Raw genomic sequence first — 23,988 nt, forward strand, 5'->3', positions numbered from 1 at the left:
GTGCATATGGGACATGGAAAAAAGTCAGCCGTGATAACTGTACTGTCTGCACCTGGTAGGTGCTTTAGGGAGTTTCACATGGGGGCTGTATGAGACCCCAAAGATTTTTCTTGGCAATAAAACTGCTGAAGGATAAGCTGAGATTTGTTATTTTGGTATTCAGCATTCCCCGAGGCCACCGTATTTCATTTTTAAAGCGTGTTGCTTTTAATTTCACATTTCTCTGTGGAGCTCTCAGGCTCCTGTTCCTTTGGTGAAATCCCACCTTCCTCAGCTGTGGAGCCTGGCAAACCTAAGGCTGACCAAGAAATCCGAGAATCCAGCGCTGGTGCCTCCAGGACAGCAGTGAAGGCAGCACGCTCAGGGCGCGAGCATGCAGCAGACTCCAATGATCTGCTCCCCTTGGAGCAAAGCTGTGTCTCGGCATTCCCAAACGCAGAGCCAAAGATGCAGGCTGTGGGAAAGTTAATAACAAGGCACAGCCGTGACTCAGCCAACCTCAGCTCCCAGCCGGCTTGCAAACTGTGCTGAGTGGCAAGAGCTGTATCTAAACACAGAGACAGTGGAAGAATGTCACTGCCCACAGTCAAAAGGGAAGCCACCAGGGTATTTCTCCATCACCTTAGTCTGCTTTCTTAATATTTACATCAGTCTCCAAATTTCAGACCACTGAGAGAGCAACCTCTCTCTTCAGACTGCCTGGTCGCTGATGTGTTCTGACTGCTCTGTTGTGTTGCTGGGGCACTGACTCTGAAAGGTCAATAGCTGTGTAAAAATGCAGCTGGATCTGATTTATATTAGATTTATCTTAAAATTGCTAAAATGATCTGTGCAAGCAAAGTTTAATACAGAACAGAAGTTGTAAACTAGTTTGCAGGTGTGACAGGCACTTAGAAACTTAGGTCTACGTGGTAGTATCTACAGCACTGGAAGAGATTTCTTAGGGCTTCGAACCCAAACTCACCGAATATAGTGTGTTCTTGAGATAATAGGGTCTGTAAGTCCTGGCTATTCCCTGACAGATACTTCAAATGTTGAGCATGATACTGGGGAAAGGGAAGATAAATTCAGGGGATAGCTTCTTATTGTGGTCTAACCTGGCAGGCAGCTCAGCACCACACTTTCCCGCTCAGTTTGCTCACTCCACTGCAGCAGGACGGGGGAGAGAATCGAGAGGAAAAAAAAAAAAAAATGTAAAACTCAGGGGCTGAGATAATGGCAGTTTAATAGGACAGAAAAGAAGGGATAAAGTAATAATAATAATAATAATATACGAAACAAGCGATGCACAATGCAATCGCTCACCACCTGCTGACCAGTGCCCAGCCAGTCCCTGAGCCCCCCAGCCAGCTCTCCCAGTTTGTAGTTCAACGTGACAGCACATGGTGTGGAACATCCCTTCCCCCTGGCCAGTTCAGCTGTCCTGGCTCTGCCCCCTTCCAGCTTTTGTGCACCCCCAGCGTCCTTGCTGGCAAAGCAGTACGAGAAGCTGAAAAGTCCTTGACTTAGTGCAAGCACTGCCCTGCAACAACTAAACCATCAGTGTGTTATCAGCATTATTCTCATCCTAAATCCCAAACACAGCAACATGCCAGTTACTGTGAAGAAAATTAACTCTATGCCAGCTGAAACCAGGATACTTCTGCTGTCCAGAGCAGAAGAGCTGTTGCTTGCTCTCCACCCCTTCTTTTACCTAGGGGTCTTGTGTGTAGCAAGCCTTTTTGTTACTGTCACTAATTGGCTACACCTTGAGGCCCATATTTCACATTTCCCAGGCAGCAGAACCAAAACACAAAACAATTTTCACATTTTTATCTAAATCAGCAGCAACTGGGAGATGCAGGAGCCATGTCAACCTCACAGGGGTCTCTTCACTCCCCAAGACTTAGAGTTCTCTGTGGGTCACTGTGGGGCAGGACGGGGAATATCCCCTTGCTCTTTGTCTTGTCAGAGGTTAACCTCTTACACCACTGGTGCCCCGGGCAAGGTGCTTGTACCCTGGGCATGCAGAGGCAGGCTGCTCCTCTGGGCGAGGGGAGCAAAGGGAACAGTCTGCTGCTGGAAGAGATCACCCCTTTCCATGAGGACAGCTGTTCCTCCTTCCTTCCCTCCTATCTCAGCAGCAGTATAGACGTTTGTGGCAAGTAAGAGGAGGTCTTTGTCCGTTGGGTTACGTTTTCTGCTCAGACAGCTGGGAAACATCCCTGGGAAAATGACAGGAGGTGAGACCTAACCATTGTACCTCAATGCTGTGTGCTGGCATCAAGGCATCAAGAGCACCTCCTCTGCAATCACCCTCTCTTTTTTCCCTTGTCTTCAAAGTGGGGGCAGGATCATCACCCTGGAAGGAAGAGGCTTTGAGCTCATCCAGAACGTGTCCATGATGGTCCGTGGCATTGGCAGAGAGCAAACGGTGGGTGCCCTGCTCTATGTCACCCAGTTGCTGGGAGCAGGGATGCATGCTCTGTGCCCAAAAACATTTGGGGTATGAAGATGAGCCTTAGTCCATGCTGCAGATTGGGCTGGGAGCAAGGATGAAAATGTTATGATCCTTAGCTCAGCAGAGGGACAGGCCTAATTCATGCCCACGCAGTAATTGTTGTTATCAACCATGTCCTTGGTGCGATCAGTGTGCTTGATGCTGAGTGATTCCTGGGTGGGTGAGGGCACTCAGGATGCCTTTTTTGATGGACATACTCTCACGTGCTTTCAGAGCTGTAAGGTTCACACCGACACTGTGATCACCTGCCCCTCTCCTGCTGCCTCCAACATCACTGTGGGGAGCAAGCCTGCACCCGTCGATTTCTATCTCAATGGTCGCCTCTACACGGACGACCGCCCAGCTCTGGATGAGGAGATGTACCCAGAGGAGGCCCTGCACATCAGCAAGTTCAGCCTGGAGTACTATGCTGACCCCCAGTTCTTCACAGCCAAGAAGGAGAAGTGGATTAAGCACCACCCCGGCGAGCCCTTGACGCTGGTTATACACGTAAGAGAGTGCTATTTACAGCTCTGCTTCTTCAGGGGCGTTGCTGTTCCTCACCGGGAAGCTTTTCAGCCTAATGGAGGACTAGTACAGTGTCTGTCCACAGCCCCAGTAAAGGTGGTAGATGAGGGTGGGAGAGGCAGGAGTTGTGCACAGATCGGGCAGCTTAGTCTGCTGCGCCTGCCTCCCGTTCACCAGGAGATGCAGCTCTTTGAGGCATCACAACAGAGAGCTGTGCTTGAAGGATGTAATAGCAAGCAGCTAAATAAAATGCTAGATATGTGAAAAAGAACAATAACGCACTGGCATGAAATCAGGCAGGTACTCCAGAAGGCCCTGACAATAGATATTTATTCCTGCAGAAGCCAGTCATGCATTCTTCTGTTTTGGCTGCTGATATCAGCTCAGTTAACAAGGAAGTTGGGGTACAGCAATTCAGAGTGGCTTGTACAATGTGCAGCACTAATTCAAAGGCCATTGTTCACTGCAGGATATCCTCAGGGGTTGCAACGTGCTTCAGAAGCACGCTCCCCCTTTCTCGGGCCCTGCAGTCACATCCCCTCGCTGTCTCCTCTGTTGTACATCCTTCCCCCTCCCAGGTGGATGCTCAGATCCTTATCTGCAGAGCTCAGCCAGGGTAGATCAAAAGCAGATTTTCCCAGGTTCCAAGAGGGGCTTGCTCATCCCATGCACCATGCTGAGTGTGGAATGGGAAACAGGAAAATGGGGAATGGCTTAGTTCTGGGTTTCCTATGGAGTGCTGGAAAAATGTTCTCGGAGAGGGAGAGTGTTCCCAAGCCTGAAAAACAGCAGGGAATACAGAAAGAAAAGCAGGAAAACCCCCTGCAATTCCAACTGCTACTCTGGAGATTGTCATCCTGATTTTATTTTTGTCTTTAGAAAGAGCCTGACAACCTGGGCCTGGAAAGCAATGAGTACCAAGTGAAAATTGGTCTCATCTCATGCGAGATCCAGATTGTTTCAGACAAAGTCATTCACTGCTCTGTAAATGAGTCCCTGAGCACCTCGGAAAGACAGCTACCAGTGACGGTAAGTGCCAGAAGCCTGCAGGCTGCGCTTTGCCGGGCAGAAGGGGTTGGTGCTGCGTGCCCTGCATGCCAGGGAGTCAGTCGTGAAGTCACGGCTGGACACAGCCGCTCACAGGCAGCCTGGCAGAAAGCCGCACAGACAGAAGGATGGACAAAACACCCTGTGCTTGCGGGTGTCTCAAGGCTTCTTTCTGTGGTGGGGTGTAGGGCATGCTGCAGCTGCCCCAAGTTGTGGAGGAGGGCTGCCATGCTCCCAGCCATTCGTCATGGCCAGTTGAACGTTGAATTAATTTTTCTGTAATCTGTGAGCAGGAGATCTTCTCAGCTCTTGTAAGGCACTGTAAAATCCCAGGCATGTGATTTTTTGTCACTTGCAGTAATTTTCTTTCTGGCCCTTGTGAGATGAGTTTGGGGTTTTCCACACAGTTTTCAGTCATCAGACTCCTGTTGCCAGCAGAAGAGCTACAAGTGGAGAGGAAGACCTGAACCTTACTGCTCTGCAGCAAACCACTGGAGATGGGTGCCTGTGGTGAGCACAGGAGGAGTACCCAGGCCTGGGAAGTTTCAGGTTTCTTCCCAGGGTCACTGTTACGTCACTGCAGAGAGCTTGGTATTCAGGGCTGTCATTTGTCTTTAAGTGTCTGCAAAACTCCCTATACCTTGTTACGGTCTTTTTTTCGTAGAGAACTTGACTTCCTGATTTTCTTTCCCTCAGTTTCTCTCATTTCGTATGCAGCCCACTGCCATACAGGGATGTGGTTACAGCTCTTCATACTTGGAGAGAAAATGCCTCCATCTCCATGGTCTGGGAACATGCATCCTCTCTCTCAGCTGAGTTTATCCCTTTGATGGGTTAATATCAAGTGAGCAGAAGCTCATGGTGTGGGCAGGGGGAGGACAAGTGCAGAGGGATTTGGGGCATCTGTGGTCTTGCACTGCCCAGAAGGTGAGCACATTGTTGTAGCACCAGCTCACTGGCGGGGTTATCCAGCGTGCTGGTTGTGGTCTGTTGTATGTGAAATTCTCTTGCAAACTGGAAACATGGAAATGCAGAAGTAGCAGGATTTCCTAAGACAGTTGAATGGAAATTTTAAATAGGGTAATTTTGGCTTTTAGTGAGAACTGAGAAACAGAGAAATCCCCTTGGGGAACAAAGGGAATTTATGAGTTTGCTAGTTTGGGGTTTGACGTAAATCATTCAGGGTAATGCCCCAGTAGATCCTTAGGAAGCAGGAGAATGATAACCAGCACTGAAGTATTGCATAGCTATTAACAGTGTACCAACAGTGAGAGTGCAGCTAAATAATCAGCTTGCGTTCATCTCTGTGTGCACTTACTAAACCTTCATATGTGGTTTGAGTTATTGCCTGCTGGCCGTTTCATAGGCAACAGCTGCCTTTATAACATACTTTTAATAGCTTTGGTAGCACGGGGCCAGATTTGCTCAATGGTCCCTACCTGATCTGCATCGCTGACAGTTATCGGAGCCTGCAGAACTCCCACCGGCTCACTGGCTGATGCAAATTCTTCTGGTGAGCTGAAATGCCTGCTGTGACTGCCCAGACTTTGTTGTAGAGCTCACATCTGCAGTGAGGGAAAACAGCCCTTCAGAGCATGTCCCGCTGTTGATCCCTACTCCAGCCACGGTCCTGAGGGTGCCCGCTCCATGGCTGTGCTCTTGGGCCATGACAGCGCTCACAGGTCGCACAGGCAGCAGGGCTGTATGGGGTGAAGCAGTGGTGCTGAGGAAGGGGCTTGTGCTTCAGGGGCTGCTGGGCAGCTCTCCTGGAGGGTGCTGGCGGGATGGGGCTCAGTTCCGGGCTGGCTTAGTGCTGGTGCTGCCCGTGTCTGTCCTGCCCGGCGCTGGCTGCCCCCACTGCAGCCCGGCCGATCTCTGCACCCACCCTGTGGTGGCCACAGGAAGTGTTGCCATTTAACCTTCAGCCTAATTAATTCCACTTACAAAAATTGTATTGAATAGACTGTCCAAACAAACAAGAGAAGGTTGCTGAGGCCTTCAACCCTTTTTTTTGTTCATGACCAAACCACTTAGACACAAACAGCAAGCATGGGATTTCTCCTCTGGCAAACATGAGAGGTTAAGTTATCGGAAATAAATGGCTCTAAAGGTAGGCAGGACTTGCCATGCTGCAACATTTCAAATGAAACAAGTGAAGCCCTAGAGGCTGGGGTGCAAAGAACCTGCAGGCACTCGTGGCTCCATCTCATGTTTCCCTGGGCATCGAGCGCAGCGCAGCAGCAGCACCCTCACCAGGGCCGTCCTTCCTCCGCCGCCTGCGCAGGGACCAGCAGCGTGTCTCATGCCATGGATGTGGTGGGATGCCCTGCCTGTGGCACTGCGTGGGCTGGGGTGCTGAGAGCTGTCTGCAGGGTAACCACGATGTACACCTTTCCTGGAGATGCTCCGTGACACAGATGTAGCTGTAAGATCATTCCATCTCTTCCCTACTTTCTCCTCCCTTCTTTCAATATTTTGTTCAAGTTTCTCTCACTTCCCATTTCTTTAGGGAAGTGAAACACATTTCCAGAAGCGAAAGATATGTTGTATCATGAGTTTTCCTTATCAGATGATGCTGTTGAACCCTTTCATCCCAGAAGTGTAGGGAACCTTTTATAAACAGCGCTGAGAAAACTCACCAACCTGCCTGTGATGTGTGCTGGCCTCTTCCTTTATGGTGGTCAGGAGACCAAAGCCCTGAGCCTGAGTGGTTTGTGCTTGGTGCCACAAGCAGTGTGGACTGGGAGCAGAGCCAGCTCCTCCTGACATTCAGTCCACTGCTTTAACCACAAGATCATTATTTGTCTCGAGTCGCATTATTATTTATTTTTGTTTCCTTGCTTTATTTGTATTTCAAAAACTTTCAAGTTTCTTTACTCTCCTTTTCATGAGCAGTAGCCGTTCTGCTTTTGGAGGAGAAAGGAGAATGCAGCTGGGACTACAAGGCCATTCTGGGGCATAACAAAGTTGGATGATTAGTGAAAGCGGTTTTCTAGTAACAGTATTACAGCAAGTACTGTATGCTACCGTCGGTTCTCTAGGACAGGGTTGCCTTGTGCTCTGGGCTGGGTGTGGTGGGGCCATGATGTGAGATGGAGCCTGCAGCTCTGCCCTCAAAGCCCTGCAGTGGCACTGTGAGGGGCACGGTGCCACAGCTTGCTGTGGGCCAGCCTTGGCTTTCCACCAGGACATGCAGGAAGAGACTTGGGCTGCTTTGACACACACAAAGTCCCCATGGGCTGGCAGTGAAAGGCACAGCCTGGCCTCCCTGAGAAGCCCGGTGGGCTGAGCCAGCAGGGCCAGCGTGTCCTTGGGTGAAGGTCTGCTGAGCGCTGCGCTGGGCCCCTCGTTGCTTGACCTCTGAGCCCTTTGGTAACGTGCTGCTCAGCTCTTGCTTCTCCTCCGTCCTTTTCCCTCTCTAGATCCAAGTTGGAAAGTTCAACTACACAATTGCAATGCTGCACCTCGGGGGAGGAGAGACTGCAATCATCGTCTCCATTGTCATCTGCAGCATCTTGCTGGTTCTCTCTGTCGTAGGTAAGGGAACAGGATGATACGTTTCCAGGCTATGTTGAGATTTTTTCTTTGTGCACGTGGAGAGGTGGAGATTGCTTGCTCATATGTTAGGAAACCTCTAAGTGCTGCAATTGAGCAGCATCTGAAACTGGTCTGGATGCAGCCAGTAGCCATTCTTCTTTGTGTGGGACCAAGCCAGCACCCAGGATCAAAGCTTCCTGCAGTGTGGAGCTTTTGCTGGGTGAATCCTTAGTTTAACACTTTTACTTGAGGCTGTGGTGTTTATAAATAACTATCCTCCTTTTCCCCAAACACTTCTTAATAGTATTGAGTAGCTACTATAACACAAAGTAAAAAAGGGCGTGAGAAACTGATCTTGGACTCTTACCAGCATGAATAGGACTCACTCACAGGCGTGGCTGTCATAGAGCAGAGCTCCATCTGACCCATCAGTAACAGACAGTGGCAGATGCCTGACAAAGAGCATAAAAAACAGAGCAAGCAGCCTTAGCTGCAGATCTGGAGCGGACATAACAGTCTGCTAACCTCACTGGAAGCTGCACAGTGCACCTGTGTCCTTTGGCTAGGGTATTTTTTCATCATGTGCCCAGAATAACTGTGCAGCCGGAAACCCATCATTTCACAGCAAATGAGGTGTTTCTAATAGGGATTTGATTTATTTTTAATAAAAGTTATAATGCACACTACTTAATAAATGCACTACTAGTCATTACAAACATATTTCTAAAGGGACGGGAATAATGTCAGACATAAATGCTGTAGTACAGGTGGTAAACCTCCTAAAATCAAAATTCATTAATGAGCTGGACTACATTAATACACAATTGATCTCAATATAGACTGCCCAGAAATGAATTGAAGATGTCCGTGACAGCATGATGATTAAAGTCCAGCTGTTTTTACTTATTTACAGATAATCAACAGCTGCCTAATCAGTACCAGTTTTGTCGCATGTGTTAAACCAACACTGAGTTCAGCTTTCTGCACCCATGTTAACAGAGGACCACTCTGGTCCAGCTTCAGCTGCTCTTAGCATCCTAGTCCAAGAGGCTTGTTCCTTTCCTCTCTTCCAGCTCTCTTTGTGTTTTGCACGAAGAGCCGCAGAGCAGAGCGCTACTGGCAGAAAACCCTGCTCCAGATGGAGGAGATGGAGTCACAGATCCGGGAGGAAATTCGCAAAGGTAAGTCACCATGCTTGGGCACCATGGAGGAGCCAGCACTGGGAGGGAGATGTCAGAATAGAAGGGTTGAAGACATTCACCTTCTTCTTTGTAGAAATTTAATGAATTACTTATAGAAGAGTTTCTGTCATTGCCTTTGTGCTTCAGCAGGATTTGCGAATGAGGCTCAGTGGCTGGAAGTGTGGCTCTGCCCCTGTCTTGCTGCCTGACTTGGGCAAGCCACTTATCTCCAGTGCCACTGATTTCCCTGTCTCAGGGTTAGTGCACTCAGGCACGTTGGAGGGGTGCTTGCAGGTCACACAAATCTTCAGTGTGCTTTACGATTAGATGCAACAAAACCAGCAACATGTTCCTGCTAGAGCAATGTGAGAAGTAAGGCAAGTGCCTGCACTGCTGTCCGCTAAGTACATGCTTCTGCCAGGAGCACTGAAATCCTTCTGCAGAAGCAGACTTCAGGGCTGGGCTCTGGGAGGCAAGGGAAATTTTCTGTGTGTGTGTGCTGCAGGATGTGATGTACAGCACTGACAGGTAAACCCTGAAAGTAATCTGCTCCACAAGAAAACCCTGCTTCAGCCCACTCAAGGGAAGAAGGCTCAAGAAGGAAGAAGAGACAAGCAATGCATTTCAGTGCCAGCCTGCCTGCTCTCTGTCTCGGCTGGTAGATTATCAGAGCTCTTACCATCTGCGGGTCTCTTTGCCTAAGGTTTTGCTGAGCTGCAGACAGACATGACAGACCTGACCAAGGAGCTGAACCGCAGCCAAGGGATCCCGTTCCTAGAGTACAAGCACTTTGTCACTCGGACCTTCTTTCCCAAAGTAAGGCAATACCACATTTCACAGGCACCTAATCACACCCAATTTCTGCCTAACCAGAACAGGGCTCTGCTCTCCCTCTGCCAGAGTTATTACAGTGTAACAAAATCATTGCACTGTTAAATATGTAGTTGTCATGTATTTCAGCCCTAATTATTATCAAAAGTGGAGCCACGGCTCCCGGGGTGTGCAGTAAGGTCAGACTTGCTCAGCAGATGACCAGAGCCTGGCGGAGCTAGAAGGCAGACGAGGCAGGGTCTGGGAGTTGTGCTAGCTCACCAGTGTGGTGCCACTGGATGCCCTCCTCTGGAAGCAGCGTCTCTCACGTGAGGAGATGGTGCTGGGGACACCACTTTGTTCCCAGTGGCTCCAGTTACACCCTGCTGTCTGTTGGGAGGAAGCTGAAGGGCATCTCCTGTCAGTGCTCAGGGAAAGGTGGCTCTTTGTTCCACACAGCTTGCCAGCGAGAATTTCCAGCTGCGCTGCCAGTTCTCAGAGCTCATTAGCTGTCTCTGTCTCTCCTTCTGGCTCCTCTCCGCCAGTGACTGGGCTTACAGTGCCCCCAGTAAGATGCCCCTTGGGCATGCAGGCTGGGTCTGTCTGCCCACAGCCCTCCTCCAGGCAGCACCAGACGTGACAATGCCGTAATTCCCGTCACCAGCTGCTCTGCCGCGCCGCTGTGTGCTGCTAACCGCTGCTGTATTTCACCCCTGAGGCTGGTGCGTTTCGGTGGTGAGGAGTGAGAGGATGATTTATGACTGCAGAGTGTTTCATTAGTAGTTGTTACTCAGGTTTTTAAGTTATGCAGTCTCTATATATCTGCACACTAGACTCTCGAAGATTCAGGCTGTTATATGAATGTTAGAGATTTAAACATTTTTCCAATCTGTTTCAAAAGTTACATATGTTAAGACATCCAGTACTTCTCTATTTTGACTTACTCTCCTATTATGCTTTCTCTTCTGGGATTTTCTAGCTGTCACATAAGTCTATTTGCAGTCTCCCTACCCTAACAGCCTTGTGTCTGCTCAGACATCTGCCTCCCCCCCACTCTTGTGGTGTTTGCTCATTCAAGAGGCTCTTGCAAAGTGTTTAAAGGCTTCATAAACCATTTCAATGCATTTCTTCATAATGGGTGGTCTTCAGTCCTGATGACATTTCTCTCCACCTCACTCCCTTGTGGTGTGTGGCACATGAGGAGGTCTCTGGCCTGGCCCAGCTGCCCTCTGCTAACGCTGTGTTTGGTTGCAGTGTTCCTCGCTGTATGAGGAGTGCTACATTCTGCCTTCCCAGCAGCTCAGCTCCCAGGTGGGGTCCCAGGTCCAAGAAACTCACCCGCTCCTGGTGGGGGAATGGAAAGTGAGTAACCCACAAATAAAACAAATGTTCTTGAGTGTTTGCTAACCATACTCACATGTGTTGACAGTACCATGCATTTTCTTGTGGTGTGAGGAAAATGCTCGATCACTCAAAACAATTAACACGTACTAGCATTGGATTGGCTTTTACTGATTGGAGTAGATCTGTGAAATTCTGCTCTCACATGAAGAAGCTTTGCCCAAAGATCCTCCCCAGCTTCACTGTGGGCTTTCTTCCCAGGTGTACCATATTGTATGTCACTTCAGTTCTGTACACAGTTCATCATAGATGAGATTAGTCCCACGTGGGGACTCAGTAAAAGCTGTTATCCCATAGCTGGGTTTCATGTGAACAAGAAATCATGAACTGAAGAATCAGAGTGTCTTTAGGTTGGAAGGGACATCTGCTTAAAGCAGTTCCAACTAGATCAGGTTGCTGAGGGCCTTGTCCAGCTGAGTGTGAAATATCTTCAAGGATGGAAATCCCACAGCCTCTTGGGGCTCCTGTTACAGTGCCAGATGGCCTTAAAGGTGAAAACTTTCTTCCTAATATGTAATCAATGTCCCGTGCTCTATCTGGTGTGCCTCGCCTCTCACCCTATCACTGTACCTACAGACAAGAGCATGGCTCTATCTTATTTACCCTCCCATGGTGCAGTTGAAGGCCATAGTAAATTATCCCCTTTACCCCCTCTTCTTAAGTCTGAACAACCCCAGGTCTCTCTGCCTCTCCTTGTACACTGTGTGCAACAGCCCTCTAATTGTTTTGGCAGCCCTCTGACGCACTTGCTCTGTTTTGTCAATGTCCATCTCAAAGGGAGAGGGCAAAACTGGGGACACTACTCCAGATGGTCTCACAAGTGCTGAACAGAGAGGAACAGTTGCTGCCCCTGGCCTGGTGGCCATGCTGCTTCTGATGCAGCCCAGGATGCAGTTGTGCCTTCACCACAGAAGCATGCTGTTGGCTAGTACAAGCAGAGGGAGTACAGGGGACTCTGCACAGTATCTCTCTGCTCAGCAGGGACATCCTTACAGTCAGGTAGGATGAAGGCTGGAAGAAAACAACAAGCAGTGTCTTTCTCATGCTGTTTTCTATTTTTTCTCCTTAGATCCCTGAAAACTGCAGGCCTAATATGGAAGAAGGAATATCACTGTTCTCTACCTTGCTCAATAACAAGCACTTTCTCATTGTTTTTGTCCATGCTCTTGAGCAACAGAAGGACTTTGCTGTTAGAGACAGGTATGAGCTTCAGACAACCATATGAAGAGCCACGCAGGCAGCCAGCCTGTCTGAAGGGGGTATGCATGCCCTGCAGGAGGTTGGTGCTAGAGCCTTAGTAGCCTTGACTGCTGCCTCATGGTCTCTGCTCTAAAAGGTGGGCGTATGGCTCCTGCTTTGCCCCACGAGGTTGCTGAGGAGGGAGCTGTTGCGCATGTCACTTGTCCTACATGGACATTTTCTGTAGACCTGTGGCTTTTAGCTGCTGATCATTTAGGCTAAACTTGAACCAAAGACCTGGCAGCTGGGCAAGACAGATTGATCCCTAAACCATAAGTGATCCGGCCGCTGTCTAGAGACATGCATTTCACCTGAAGGTTGACTTACAGTCATCCTGCTTTTCTATTAGAAATGAATAACCATAAACCTTCTCCATTATCCTGAAGAGCACCAAAGGGTGCAATGTGTGACCTGCTTGTGCAGTGTTTGTGACCCTCAGCAGTTGGCTTACCAGTAGGAGTGTGCAGGCTGACCTGAGGTCGTGCAGCGTTGAAAGAGGCTTTGAAGTTTAACACCATTGAGAGAGCTCATGAAAATTATCAGAAACACTGCCTTTGTGCTATTTTTTTAAATGATAGTTGTTGACTTAGTCTTCTTGTGTCAGTGTTTAAGTCATACACAATTCTGTTCTTCAGGTGTAACTTGGCCTCTCTGCTTACTATTGCGCTGCATGGGAAACTGGAATATTACACCAGCATCATGAAGGACCTCCTGGTGGATCTAATTGATGCTTCAGCTTCCAAAAATCCCAAGCTGATGCTGAGGAGAACTGAATCTGTAGTGGAGAAGATGCTCACCAACTGGATGTCCATCTGCATGTACAGCTATCTCAGAGTAAGATAAACAGATCAGTGCTGTTGTAGGTGCAGGTTTGGCATTGCATGCAAGAGCAACAAGGGACATGTGATTCAGCTGAGGACCTAAATACTCGCCAGTTTTGCCTTGTCACTAATGGCTGACAAACTTCAACAGATTGAAAGGTTCAAGTGTGAAAAAGCAACTGTGAGTTCGGTTGCTTCTCCATTTCTGCCTGGTAATTTGTTGTGATCAGACTTCATGGCAGCCTTCCTGGTGTGGCCTGCTTTTTGTAAGGCCAGAGCACTAGCTAGCATTTGTTACCATGCTTGAGAAGAGATTCACGGGGAAATTGAAACATAACCACAATGGCTCGAGGTTTTGGGAACAGTTCCAATTATTTGTTGTTTTCCCTGACCAACTCACATAGCCTTACTGATGGTCGCCAGCTAGTTCAGTATTTTGTCTCGAGTACAAGAGCCCAGGAGGGGATTGTGGTGCAGGGGCAGGAAGGCTGCTAAGCTGTCAGTGCCCACGTGTGTGTGGTGCTCCTCGCTCTGGACATGTCCTTATGGTTCCACGCTGCCCAGACAAGTCTTAACAGGAGATGGGGGATGTCTGTCCCAGAAGCCTGACTAGCTTCCTACAGTAACCAAAAAGGAATATATTTGGCATCTCAGAGCATCTCCATCTGCTCAGTGCTTTATCTCCAATGCTTGCCAGTTCTGGTTGGAATTTCCCAGAAGAATTGAGCAATAACATAATTGATTCCACAGCAGCTAATTGGAGGACACCCCATTATATCCACAGGGGAAAGCCTAGAAAAGGCCTTTTGAAAAATCTCTTTTGCAAAGTGTTTGCTATAGCCACAGAAGCAATACCCCATTGTCTTTATACATATCAGGTCTTCTGAACCCAGCTGATGATCACTTTTTGTTCTAAAGCTTGTGGCTTTGTAGTTCTTAATCTTTCATTTTAGCTCACATAATTATGCACCATAATGAAAGAAAAGTCACGGGAATGAAAAGGGATGGCTGTGCTGGTGGAGCATGGCTTTCCAGCCTGTCAGAGAAGAAAAGAGTGAATTAGTGATTTTTTTTTTAATCTTTAGGTTTTTATGCCTGTAGTTTAACCATTGGGGAGAAAAAGTGCTGATCTCTCCTTTTGGAGAGTGGAGCCCACATGTGAGGCATCTGATCCAGCTCCAGTTCTGCTAAAAATGGACATTGTGCAAGAAAGCTTTCTCAGGGAAAAAAAAAAATAATAAAGAGGGAAGAAAGTCAAGTCTTATCACGTGGGCCTGAGGAAGCGGGCACGTTACAGAGCTAGTTCATGGTGATGCAGCTCCCGAGCGCCTGTGCCACCACTCCCGTGGCACCTGGCGGGGAGCTGGCCACAGCGGCAGGCCTCTGGGGTGCCCACCGCAGGGCTGGGGCCAGGGCCGGGGCCAGGGCTGCCCGTGCAAAGCGGTGCTGGTGCCCACCATCAGCTGAACCCGCCCGGCCGCCTGCCTGCCACAGGCCTCAGGGCGGCATGGGCAGGCCTCAGGGCGGCATGGGCAGGCCATCGCTGCAGTGCAGCCAGGGCTGTGTTGGTGGCATGCCACGGGCCGTGCTGCTGGGATCGCTTGCCCTTGTCCAGCCTGCTCTGGCTGGGGTCAGCGCCCAGTGCTGGGCTCTACGCCCATCCTTGCTTCATGCACTCAGCCTGATGCTGCAGCAGGCAGGACCATTGCTGCACCCCCTGGCACAGCCTGTTCCCTGTTTCTGAACAGCAAACACTCACTGTAAGAGAATGCAGTGAAGATTTGATTTCCAAGAGGCTTGTCCATCATGGGCTCCACAGTTGGGGTTATGGGCACAATTGGAGGAAAACTGCTGCCTGCTGACATGGGAAGAAGGGGACGGATGAGACAGAAATGTCTGGAGAGGCCTCTGTCCCTCCCTGGAGGAGAGGGCTGCAAACAGACACGAGCCACTGCTGTGCACAGGGATGGAGGGGTCCCAGCCCAGGGCCAGCAGCCTGAGCAGAGCCAGAGCCTTCCCCGCTGCAAAATCAAGTGTGGAGCCTCTGAAGCACCTCCCTGCATGAGCTGCTTTTAGCTCAAGGCAGCTATTTAAATATTAGTGATAGTCGAACACTCCCATGTGCCTTGCGTCCCTCCAGATCAAACTCTGTTGCCCTCAGAGAGGAATTCCTTGGTTAAAAAAAGAGGCTGCCCGCCTGCCTGCAGCACTGGGCTCTCAGACATGTGACGATGGGTCTGGTTCTCATTCCTGAATTATCCCCATTAATCACAACGTCTATTTGAAACAGCTGCTGCAAAGGTCCCTGCCGTTGTTCAGTGGAAAAATTCCAAGTGCTTGTATTTTCCCTTGTAAGTCAACTCTACATGCTCGAAACATTTGTTTCGTATTAATGCTCTGCCTAACAGTCCGTCCATTTGTGTTTTTGGGGAAAATGCTTTGAAGGAGCTGTCTTCAACTGGGAAGAAGTGGCAGGCCACAGTCACTTCGTGGTTAAACATATGGAGGGCACCTGAAGGCAATGGAGTTACCACTTTGACAGGGTGAAATGCATGCAGGAGATAGGATGAAGGAGTAGCAGGAGGCTTGCTCCTTGGGGTTGGAATCAGAAAGTGGTTGAAACCTTGCATCATTTACACAACTGTTGTAGATCTTGGATTCTGCAAAACTGTATGAGAAACACAGAAAAAATGACGGAATAATGCTGAAAAGAGCCTTCCTCGTCTGATACCTTTGTACCATTTTGCCTAGCCCCTAACAGGATCAGAGGACTGGACTGGTAGCTAAATGAAAATTAAGGACCTGGAATACAGCACTTAGATCTGTGTCCAAATTTCCCAAAATTTTGCATGGGGGATGGAGCTGAGGTTTGGTACATTATGCAAATAGATAATCATCCTAAAATTAGCTGGCACCTGGGACAAGCAGCTGTTTTCTGTGCTTTTCCCACCCCATCCTCACCAAGACATTTTGGAAATGACTGTAGCATGTTCCTGGGAGGACATCTCTAGCGACTGGTCGGCCTTGTTAGCAGGCAGCAACATGTGAATCCAGTCTGCTCTGAATCTTTTCTTTTCCCAAGCATATAAAACCCAAGCCCTCCCACACTCATCGTGTATGAAGCAGTTCAAGTAATGCCAGCCTGAACTGTGCTTTCCATTACTGTGGAGTTATTCGAGTGTCCTGGGTAGCTTTAAGAGCCTGTTACAGTTCAGTCAAAAATGAAAATGAAGTCTCATTAAAATACATTCACAATAGGAGGAAAAAAAGGCCCCAGAGTGTGTTTTTTTTTGAAGTAATTTTTGTCCTGAATCAGCACTGATCTCTTTTAGTTAAACTTCCTTTCTCCCAACTAGCCAAGTTTTGATTTGTTTCCAGATGAGTTTTCTGAACAATGCTTGAGGTTTCCAAACTTGCCATTTTATCTCTCGTCCCTGCCTGCCAGCCCTTCTTTCCCCTCTTTGAAATTTGCTGTCTGATTAGCACTATTGCAGATTTCCATAACATCCCACAGTTCCTGAGACTGAAAGCCAAGAAGACAAACAGAAATAGTATCTAGCAGGCTGAGCACTGTAGTTTATTTCCTGTGCGGCGAGTCCTGAGAACAGATCTTGTTCATTCACACTGCGGCAGGATTTGAAACGCCCATTTCACCAGTTTCTCAGGCTGCCCCCTTTCCATCAAGTGTTTACATTTGCAAGAAGGTGCCACATGATCAGTTTCAACCCATGCAGTGTCTGCTGATTCCAGGCATTAAAGAGCCCCGGTATCAGCAGGACTGGCTCAATTTTTATGTAGCAGTTCGCAGCACCTCACTTCTCTCTGTGGCTGGAGCTCTGTCTAGGACCAGAGCTTCCCAAGGGGCACAGAGCAGGCTCCAAAAGCTGGCTCTGAATCTGGCCTCGGGGTCATCCTCACTGCATGTTCGAGCATAAGCAGAGTTCCTGTTCATGGTAGGGCTGTTGTTACGGTCTGTCAGCGCCTCATGCATCAGGTCAGTGTGGCAGCGTGCCAGTTTGCATCACACAAGCGATGCAAAGTAGTGCAACCTGGAGATGTCTTGGTGTCAATGTAATCAATCCCCTTACATGTTGTCTCATAATCTTGCCTTTCTCTCAGAAACTAACTTTTCTTTATGTCTTCTGACACTTTCTCCACTCTGTTTGCAATCCTCGACTTCTCCTTAGCCCCATTATTTCATGTGTCCCTCTGCTTTCTGGAAGCCATACCTTCCTCCATTTCCAGCACCAGCGGGTCTGCTTCAGAGCACGTTTTGTGTTGTGTGCTCAGAAGAAGCATTGCAAGAAGTCATTAAACCCCAGCAGAAGGCCCAAGGAACTTCCCCATGTTCGTAAAAAAGTTGCCCTCGGAAAATGCGTGCACCATGGCACAGATGGTGCGTGCCCACCTACAGCCCTGCTGCAGTGTCTTAACGTCAGTTGCACTGAATGCAGCCGAATCAAAATTGACATCAAACTAATTGCTTTAGCAATTATAAGGCAATTAGAATAAAATAATCACCAAGTCTTAATTAAGAAGCAGATTGAACAGGATTTAGCAGCTCCTAGCTGAGAAATATCAAAATCATTTGATATCTGTTGTCTTGAGCAGGATTTCAGATGGCAGGAATGGTTGTGCAGGGGTGTGTGTGATGCTCGGATAGTACATAAATGTGCAATAATTTGCATTTGCCTCATTTGAAGGAAATTGCACATGAACATTAGGGAGAGTGGGATGTACTCCAGTACTGAAACGTTTCTTAAGAAAATTGCTTGTGTTTTACTTGCACATCAGTGTAACAGACATAAATGATCAGAAATCTGGCATTAAACCCTGTAGCTGAACCGTGTCACAAATAGCTGGTCCCTATTATGCTTTCTGTTTTTACTGCAGCAGGGTCACAATTCACATCTATCCTATAAGACGAAGTTTGACAAATGTAAGGAGTGAAATGGTCTGTTTGCTTGCCATCACGTGGGAACAGCTTGGTTGACCCTGATCCTTTCTCTTTTGCTGTGGTCAAGGCTGTGCTGTGGTATGAGCAGTATGAACGGTGGTTCCCAGAGCCACAGTGTATGCACACAGTGGCCTTAGTCCCATGGATTTCAAGGGCAAACCAGGCAGCACAAAGAGAGGTTCAGCCAATACCTTTATCCGAGAAAGTTATGCATCCAGATGTCCCTCTAAACCTGGCTTTTGTGCACATAGGCTTCATTCGTTGTCCTGCAGAGTGCAATATGTTATACATAGCTCTGTCATATAGGCTCTGTCAGGCTGCAAGGAACATTGCTGTGCAGGAGTATGCCAGATTCCTCCTGATGTTCATGTTTAATTTCGCATGTTAATGAATGTACTTTTGTGTTGTTGCTGAGCGTTGCGCACGCGTGTACCCATCGGCACAGCTATCTATGCTTGTGCCCCAGCCTTCTGAACAGTGACTAAGTCTCTGCCCGTGATATAAAATGCTGGCATAGCCTTTTGGTGGTAGTTCACAACCTGCACTGCTTGTTGTAAGGTTGGATGGGGTACATGGGGGCTGACAATCACAGCTCATCTCCCCCCCGAAAATTGCGCGTGGTTGCCGCCAGCTGCAATGTCCACCTTCCTGCCTGCGTTGCCATGTGGCCCGAGTCCGAGGGTTTCTGGGCAGCCTCTGAGAGGCTCGGAGAAGAGGTGCTGCAGGCATCCAGGAGCGGTGGGCCTGAGCACCATGTGGGGTTGTAGAGCCAGGGACGTCAGGGGGTTCGCTACCCCGGGGTCCCTGCAGAGCCTGCCCCATCTGTGCTGCCACCAGGTTTGGTTTGCTGACATGGATTTCTCTCCCTTTCCCCAGGAGACAGTTGGCGAGCCATTCTTCCTGTTAATCTGTGCCATCAAGCAGCAGATTAACAAAGGCTCTATCGATGCCATCACGGGGAAAGCCAGGTACACCCTCAACGAGGAGTGGCTCCTGCGGGAGAACATTGAGGCGAAGCCGAGGGTGAGTATCCCACCCCAGCAGGGTGCGGTGAGGTAGCTGTGCCCGCAGGGGGCTCGTGCCCATACACGTGTGGTACCCGTGTGAGTTATGCACTTGTGTGGGCACCTCGCTGGTGCCTGGGCTCCTGGCTGTGGAACAAGGCTTGTAGTGACTGCTTGTTTTCATGTCCAGCCCGTGGTGGTTGCTGATGTGGTTAGATTAGAGGTGGAGGGGGGGGCAGGAAAATTTGTTCTGCCGTGTTCAGATTGTTGAAGGAACCAGTTTACCACTCCCAGCAAATCAGGGTCTTCACTACCAGTGAGAAGGTGCTGGCTATGGCCTCGCACCCTGGGCTGTGTGCAGGGTGTCACCACATGGTGCCGAAAAGCGGTTCTGCAAATTGCTTCCTGCAGCAACCAGGCAGAGCAGGGCTGTGTGTGTGAAGGACTTCATTCCCTTCACTGCCTGACACATAATTCAGCAGACGCCTTTCCAGAGCCTGGGTCAAACGCTGCTTTCAATTACCTGGCATAAATCTGGAGCAGCTTCACTGAAGTCAGTGGGTTACCCCAGATGTGCATCACTGGAACTCAGAGCAGGTTCAAGCTCCACAGCCTCTCAGATTCCTGTTACCAATTGACCTGTAAATTTACAGCACAGACCAAGAGGGGTTAGCAGCAGGACACAAAGTATTATCTTTCTCAGCAGAAATGGTAACTTCATAAGTCTGAGCAAGGAAAGTACAGCTGCTTCCTACTTTGTTTGCAAGAAAAGAAGGAAAAGTATGAGCAGCGTGTGTTGGAGGAAGGCAAGCATCTGCAGGGCTAACTCACTGGCAATCCCCTGCATTGCTGGTAACCACACCTCTGCTTTAAAAAACACCCACACAGTATACAAAGTGAAAAATCATCTTCATTTAATGCTATGGCAAAAATCAGACTTCATCTGTGCATTCATGTTGTCATCACCAAGGGTGCTGGGTGTATCCTGATATTAGAAAGCAGTGTTTGCAAGGAAACCGATAGGCTGTGAGAATCCCAGCCATCCATCTCTCATTTACTGTATGTCGTTCTAAGAGGCAGCTGTGCTTAGATACAACAATGCTCCTGGCCTCTGCACAGCTTCCTGACCTGGGTTTGCAAATGAGGCAGCCAGCTGGCTTCAGAACTGCATTCACAGCGTGGCCCTCTGTTCGTACACACCGAGGAGAGGAGGACAGAAGCTGGAGGCAGCACTGAGGCAGCCTTGGGGTGAAGCCCCCAGCGGGCAGGTGGGCAGCGCTGTGCTCATGACCTTTGGGTCTGCAGATCCTGTGCGAGGAGATGTCTGTGCTCTGCATTCTTCTCCCTTGAGTGGCATGGGAGCATCTACCAAAGAGGAGAGGATTTTTTGTGGGAAGAGAGTGACTCTGGTTGCCCTGCAGCTTTCTGCTGTGACTATAGCAGACTCAGGGCGTCCTTGAGGTCTGAGTGGTATCTGCAGCAGCCTACAGCCCCTTGCAGCTGATGATCCCACTGTTCAGTTACCTTCTCCAACAGGTTGTTGCATGCTGGGGGTGTTGAATACCTGAGCGGCACCAGACCCAGTATGCAGTGTGCTTAAAGCTTGTTTAAACAGAGCAGCTTGGCCAGTTGCGCCAGGGAGAGGCAGGGCAATGAGCCTTAGCAGCCCCATCAGTCGCTGGTCAGAGACAGGAAGCTGAGAACATGGCCGGTGGCAGGGGCTGAACTTCCCTCCCACCACACAGGTCCCTGCGCACCAGGGCTAAGGCCCATGAGTAAGGCAGCATGAAAGGAGGGTGCAGTGCTGCTCCCCACGCCCCCCTGGCTCCGTCCATAAATTCAGTCATAAATTAGCACTTTTCACTAGTGGTAAAACGTAGCTGACCACGTCTGCTCAGCCTGACTTCCAGCAGCGCAGCACCCAGCAGGCAGCTGCAAGAGCCGTGTGGGTGCTGCAGCGCTGCGGGTCCGTGAGAGCCAGCAGAGCTGGGCAGGTTGCACTCCTCACTCCTCGCTTGGCCTCTGCCCGCAGAACCTCAACGTCTCTTTCCAAGGCTGTGGGATGGACTCCCTGAGCGTCAGGGCCATGGACACAGACACACTCAGCCAAGTGAAAGAGAAGATCCTGGAGGCCTTCTGCAAGAACGTCCCCTACTCCCAGTGGCCGAGGGTGGAAGACGTTGACCTCGGTAAGGAACGGCTGCGTTGGACAGGCCAGCCCTTACCAGCGGGTGGAGGAGCTGATGTTGCACACTAGCTCTTGGTGTCTGTCAGAGGGTGCTGGGTGGAGTAGCAATGGGAGAGGGCAGGCTCAAGATGCCTTTTCCTGAGGACTGTCTTCAGGAATAAGTGATGGGACCAGACCCTGGTGGGCAGGAGGGAGCCATGTGACTGGAAAGGAGCTTTAGGAAAGCCCAGGGTGAGCAGAGGGGTGCTTGGACTTGTGTTCTTTGAAGCCCATATTGGTAAACCCCAGAAGTGGTATTCTCTAAAACACTCTTGGGTCTGCACATGGCTCATTAATATGTGTCTCTCCATAAGCAGCCATAAATGAGCTCATGGGCTCCTATCTGTCCGTGGGTTCAGCTGTGTCATTAATCTACCAGTGGACAGCTCCTCCTCCCAGAACTTAAGAAGAATCCAAGCCCAATACTGTGAAGAGAAAACCACGCTGACCTCAGTGCCTCCACACCACACAACAGGCTGTGGAGATGCAGGCTGGCTGGCGCGAGGAGCCGCAAGCCGTGGAATTCAGCACAGTCGGTGCCGGGGGAGTCTTCCTGGGAGAACGCGCAGGGCTGGAGCAGTGCCAGGGCCACGCTCCTCTCCCTGGTGCTCGTGGCACGTCCCCGGGCCATGACTGGCTCTGCCCCGCTGACCACCGACCTTTGGTAGCCCCATGCACAGCCCCACAGTGTCTCACCCGCGCAGTGCGGCGCGAGGCAGGTCCCTCACGGCCCCGAGGGACCAGGCAGGGACAGGGACTGGGGAGAGGTGCTCCTTGCCAGTCCTGCTGAGCAGAGCCCTTGTCACCTCTCCCAGGGCCATCCTGCCCAGCATTAGTCCAGAGATCCCCAGCTTTGGGCTTCTCCCTGGAGGTGGCTGAAGCACGCCTGCTTTAGCTGCAGAGAGCCCCAGAGGCCTTTGCAGTGGTGCTGTGTGGTGGATGTGTGCTGCCTGGCACGGCGCCCGCCAGGAGCCCTCGGTCCTGCTGCGCCAGCCTCCTCTGGGCTGGGCACTCACTTCTCCTCTCTGTCTGCTCAGAGTGGTTTGCCACCAGCACCGACAGCTACATCCTGCGGGACCTCGACGACACCTCGGTGGTGGAGGATGGCAGGAAGAAGCTCAACACATTAGCACATTACAAGGTAAACCTGCCAGCGCTGCAGAAAAGCTTTGCTTCCTTGGAGCCTGCCTGGCCTCGGGGGCGAGCAGCAGTTCCTCCTCCAAAAACAGGATTATCAGAAACACGCAGGAAGGTTGCCATAGCTCCAAGAGAGCTTCCGGGGAATAGACATCTGCCCTGGTGAGAAGCTCGTTAATATTGCAACACACTGAAACTAATTAAACACTCTTCATGCAAAACAAGTTATTACTGACAACAGAAAGAGGAGGAAAAAAAAAAAAGCTCCTATTCCCAGTGGCCACCAGCTTGGCTGATTAGTATCACTCGGCTCTTGATCCATGCCCCTTCTGAAATCACTAGCACAATTGTCACTGCCTGGCCTGAGAGCAGAGGCTAGGGATGCCACTGAGAAGAAGCCAAAAATTTGGGAAATGTGGTAAACCAAATTGTGCTCTTGAGTAGTTTTCCTTTAAAACTAAACAAAACCAGAAAATTTTATTTGATTTCCCCATTCCTTGATATGCTTGGAAGCATAATCCTCACTGCTCTGTAACAATGCATGGAAAATCAAAAATGGAACTGAGTGCTTATTAATGTTATTATTTGTGTAACACCACTGCCACAGAGCCCCACTTCTGGCTCAGTGCCCTGCTGTGCCGAGAGCCAGATGCAGAACAAAGGGATGGTCCCTGCCCCAGCGAGTCCTCAGCCTGCACTGAGGTTCCTTCTCACTCTCTGGGAAAAGGCAAAGCAGTGCCTGCACAGCCCAACACTCTTTTTCAAATTACCTGGTGTCGACGTGCCAAAAATTTATCTTGGATACATGCCTGATTCCCACCATTTGAGAATGCCCCAATCTTGTATTTGCCCTTAAAAAAGCCTTTCCCAGTAGGGCAGTGCCATTATTACCAGTTCCCATGCAGGGGAGCAGGGCCAGGGCAGTTGCAGGGGTGTGCTCGTGGCAGAGCAGCCGCTGCACCAGCATCCCCAGGCTCTGGGAGCTGCCCGGGTCCATCCCTGGCTGGTGGGGAGGTGCTGCCAGGGCGCTGTCATCATTAAATGCCTGCTCACCCCTTCCTCTGCAGATCCCCGAAGGGGCGTCACTGGCCATGAGCTTGTCGGACAAGAAGGATGCCACGCTGAGCAGAGGTAAGAGCTCCCTTCTCCCCTGCTGCTGGTGGCGGGGCAGAGGCACTTGTGTGCATGGCGGGGCGTCTCGGAGGTGAGGCTGAGCTGGCTGCCGGGCTCCTTGCCCAGAGCCTGCAGCGCAGCCCATGCGGCGCTGGTGTCGGCAGCCCCTGCAGAGCGCCGTTTCCCGGAGGTGTGGGGCAGAGCTGGGCATCGCTCAGCTCTGTGTCTGGAGGACACTGAGTGTGACACTGCCGAGGGCGGGTCTTTGCATGTGCCTGTAGGTTTGTCTGCCTTTTTAAGGCTTGTCTGTCACTTGCAAAGATGGAAAAATCGACTGGGTTTTTGTGCCTCCTCTAGCTCTGTGGGAGACATTAAGGGCTGAGAAGCACGCACTTCTGATACACACATTGCGGGAGATGCAAGTTTATGTTGTTTGCTTTGTTGTGTTTAAGTTGCTGATGTCACGTTTGTGTTCCTGGTTTAAAAAACTGTTAGCCGGTATCTTCC

The 23,988-nt window shown here is 49.9% G+C and overlaps 1 protein-coding gene across 1 annotated transcript in view; it reads left to right on the plus strand.

The window, feature by feature from the left end:
• PLXND1 (plexin D1) overlaps positions 1 to 23,988 on the plus strand; it is an 81,241-nt gene that overhangs the window by 45,211 nt on the left and 12,042 nt on the right. The window contains exons 17-29 of the mRNA XM_082768125.1: positions 2,323 to 2,413; positions 2,714 to 2,989; positions 3,887 to 4,036; positions 7,477 to 7,591; positions 8,665 to 8,772; positions 9,476 to 9,588; positions 10,837 to 10,944; positions 12,053 to 12,183; positions 12,858 to 13,056; positions 18,877 to 19,023; positions 21,037 to 21,193; positions 22,269 to 22,372; positions 23,436 to 23,499. Of these exons, the coding sequence (XP_082624251.1) occupies positions 2,323 to 2,413; positions 2,714 to 2,989; positions 3,887 to 4,036; positions 7,477 to 7,591; positions 8,665 to 8,772; positions 9,476 to 9,588; positions 10,837 to 10,944; positions 12,053 to 12,183; positions 12,858 to 13,056; positions 18,877 to 19,023; positions 21,037 to 21,193; positions 22,269 to 22,372; positions 23,436 to 23,499 (1,763 nt within the window). The remainder of the gene's footprint in view (positions 1 to 2,322; positions 2,414 to 2,713; positions 2,990 to 3,886; positions 4,037 to 7,476; positions 7,592 to 8,664; positions 8,773 to 9,475; positions 9,589 to 10,836; positions 10,945 to 12,052; positions 12,184 to 12,857; positions 13,057 to 18,876; positions 19,024 to 21,036; positions 21,194 to 22,268; positions 22,373 to 23,435; positions 23,500 to 23,988) is intronic.

The sequence above is a fragment of the Aythya marila genome (assembly GCF_965140915.1).
Source record: "Aythya marila genome assembly, chromosome: 10".
NCBI classification, from domain to species: domain Eukaryota; kingdom Metazoa; phylum Chordata; class Aves; order Anseriformes; family Anatidae; genus Aythya; species Aythya marila.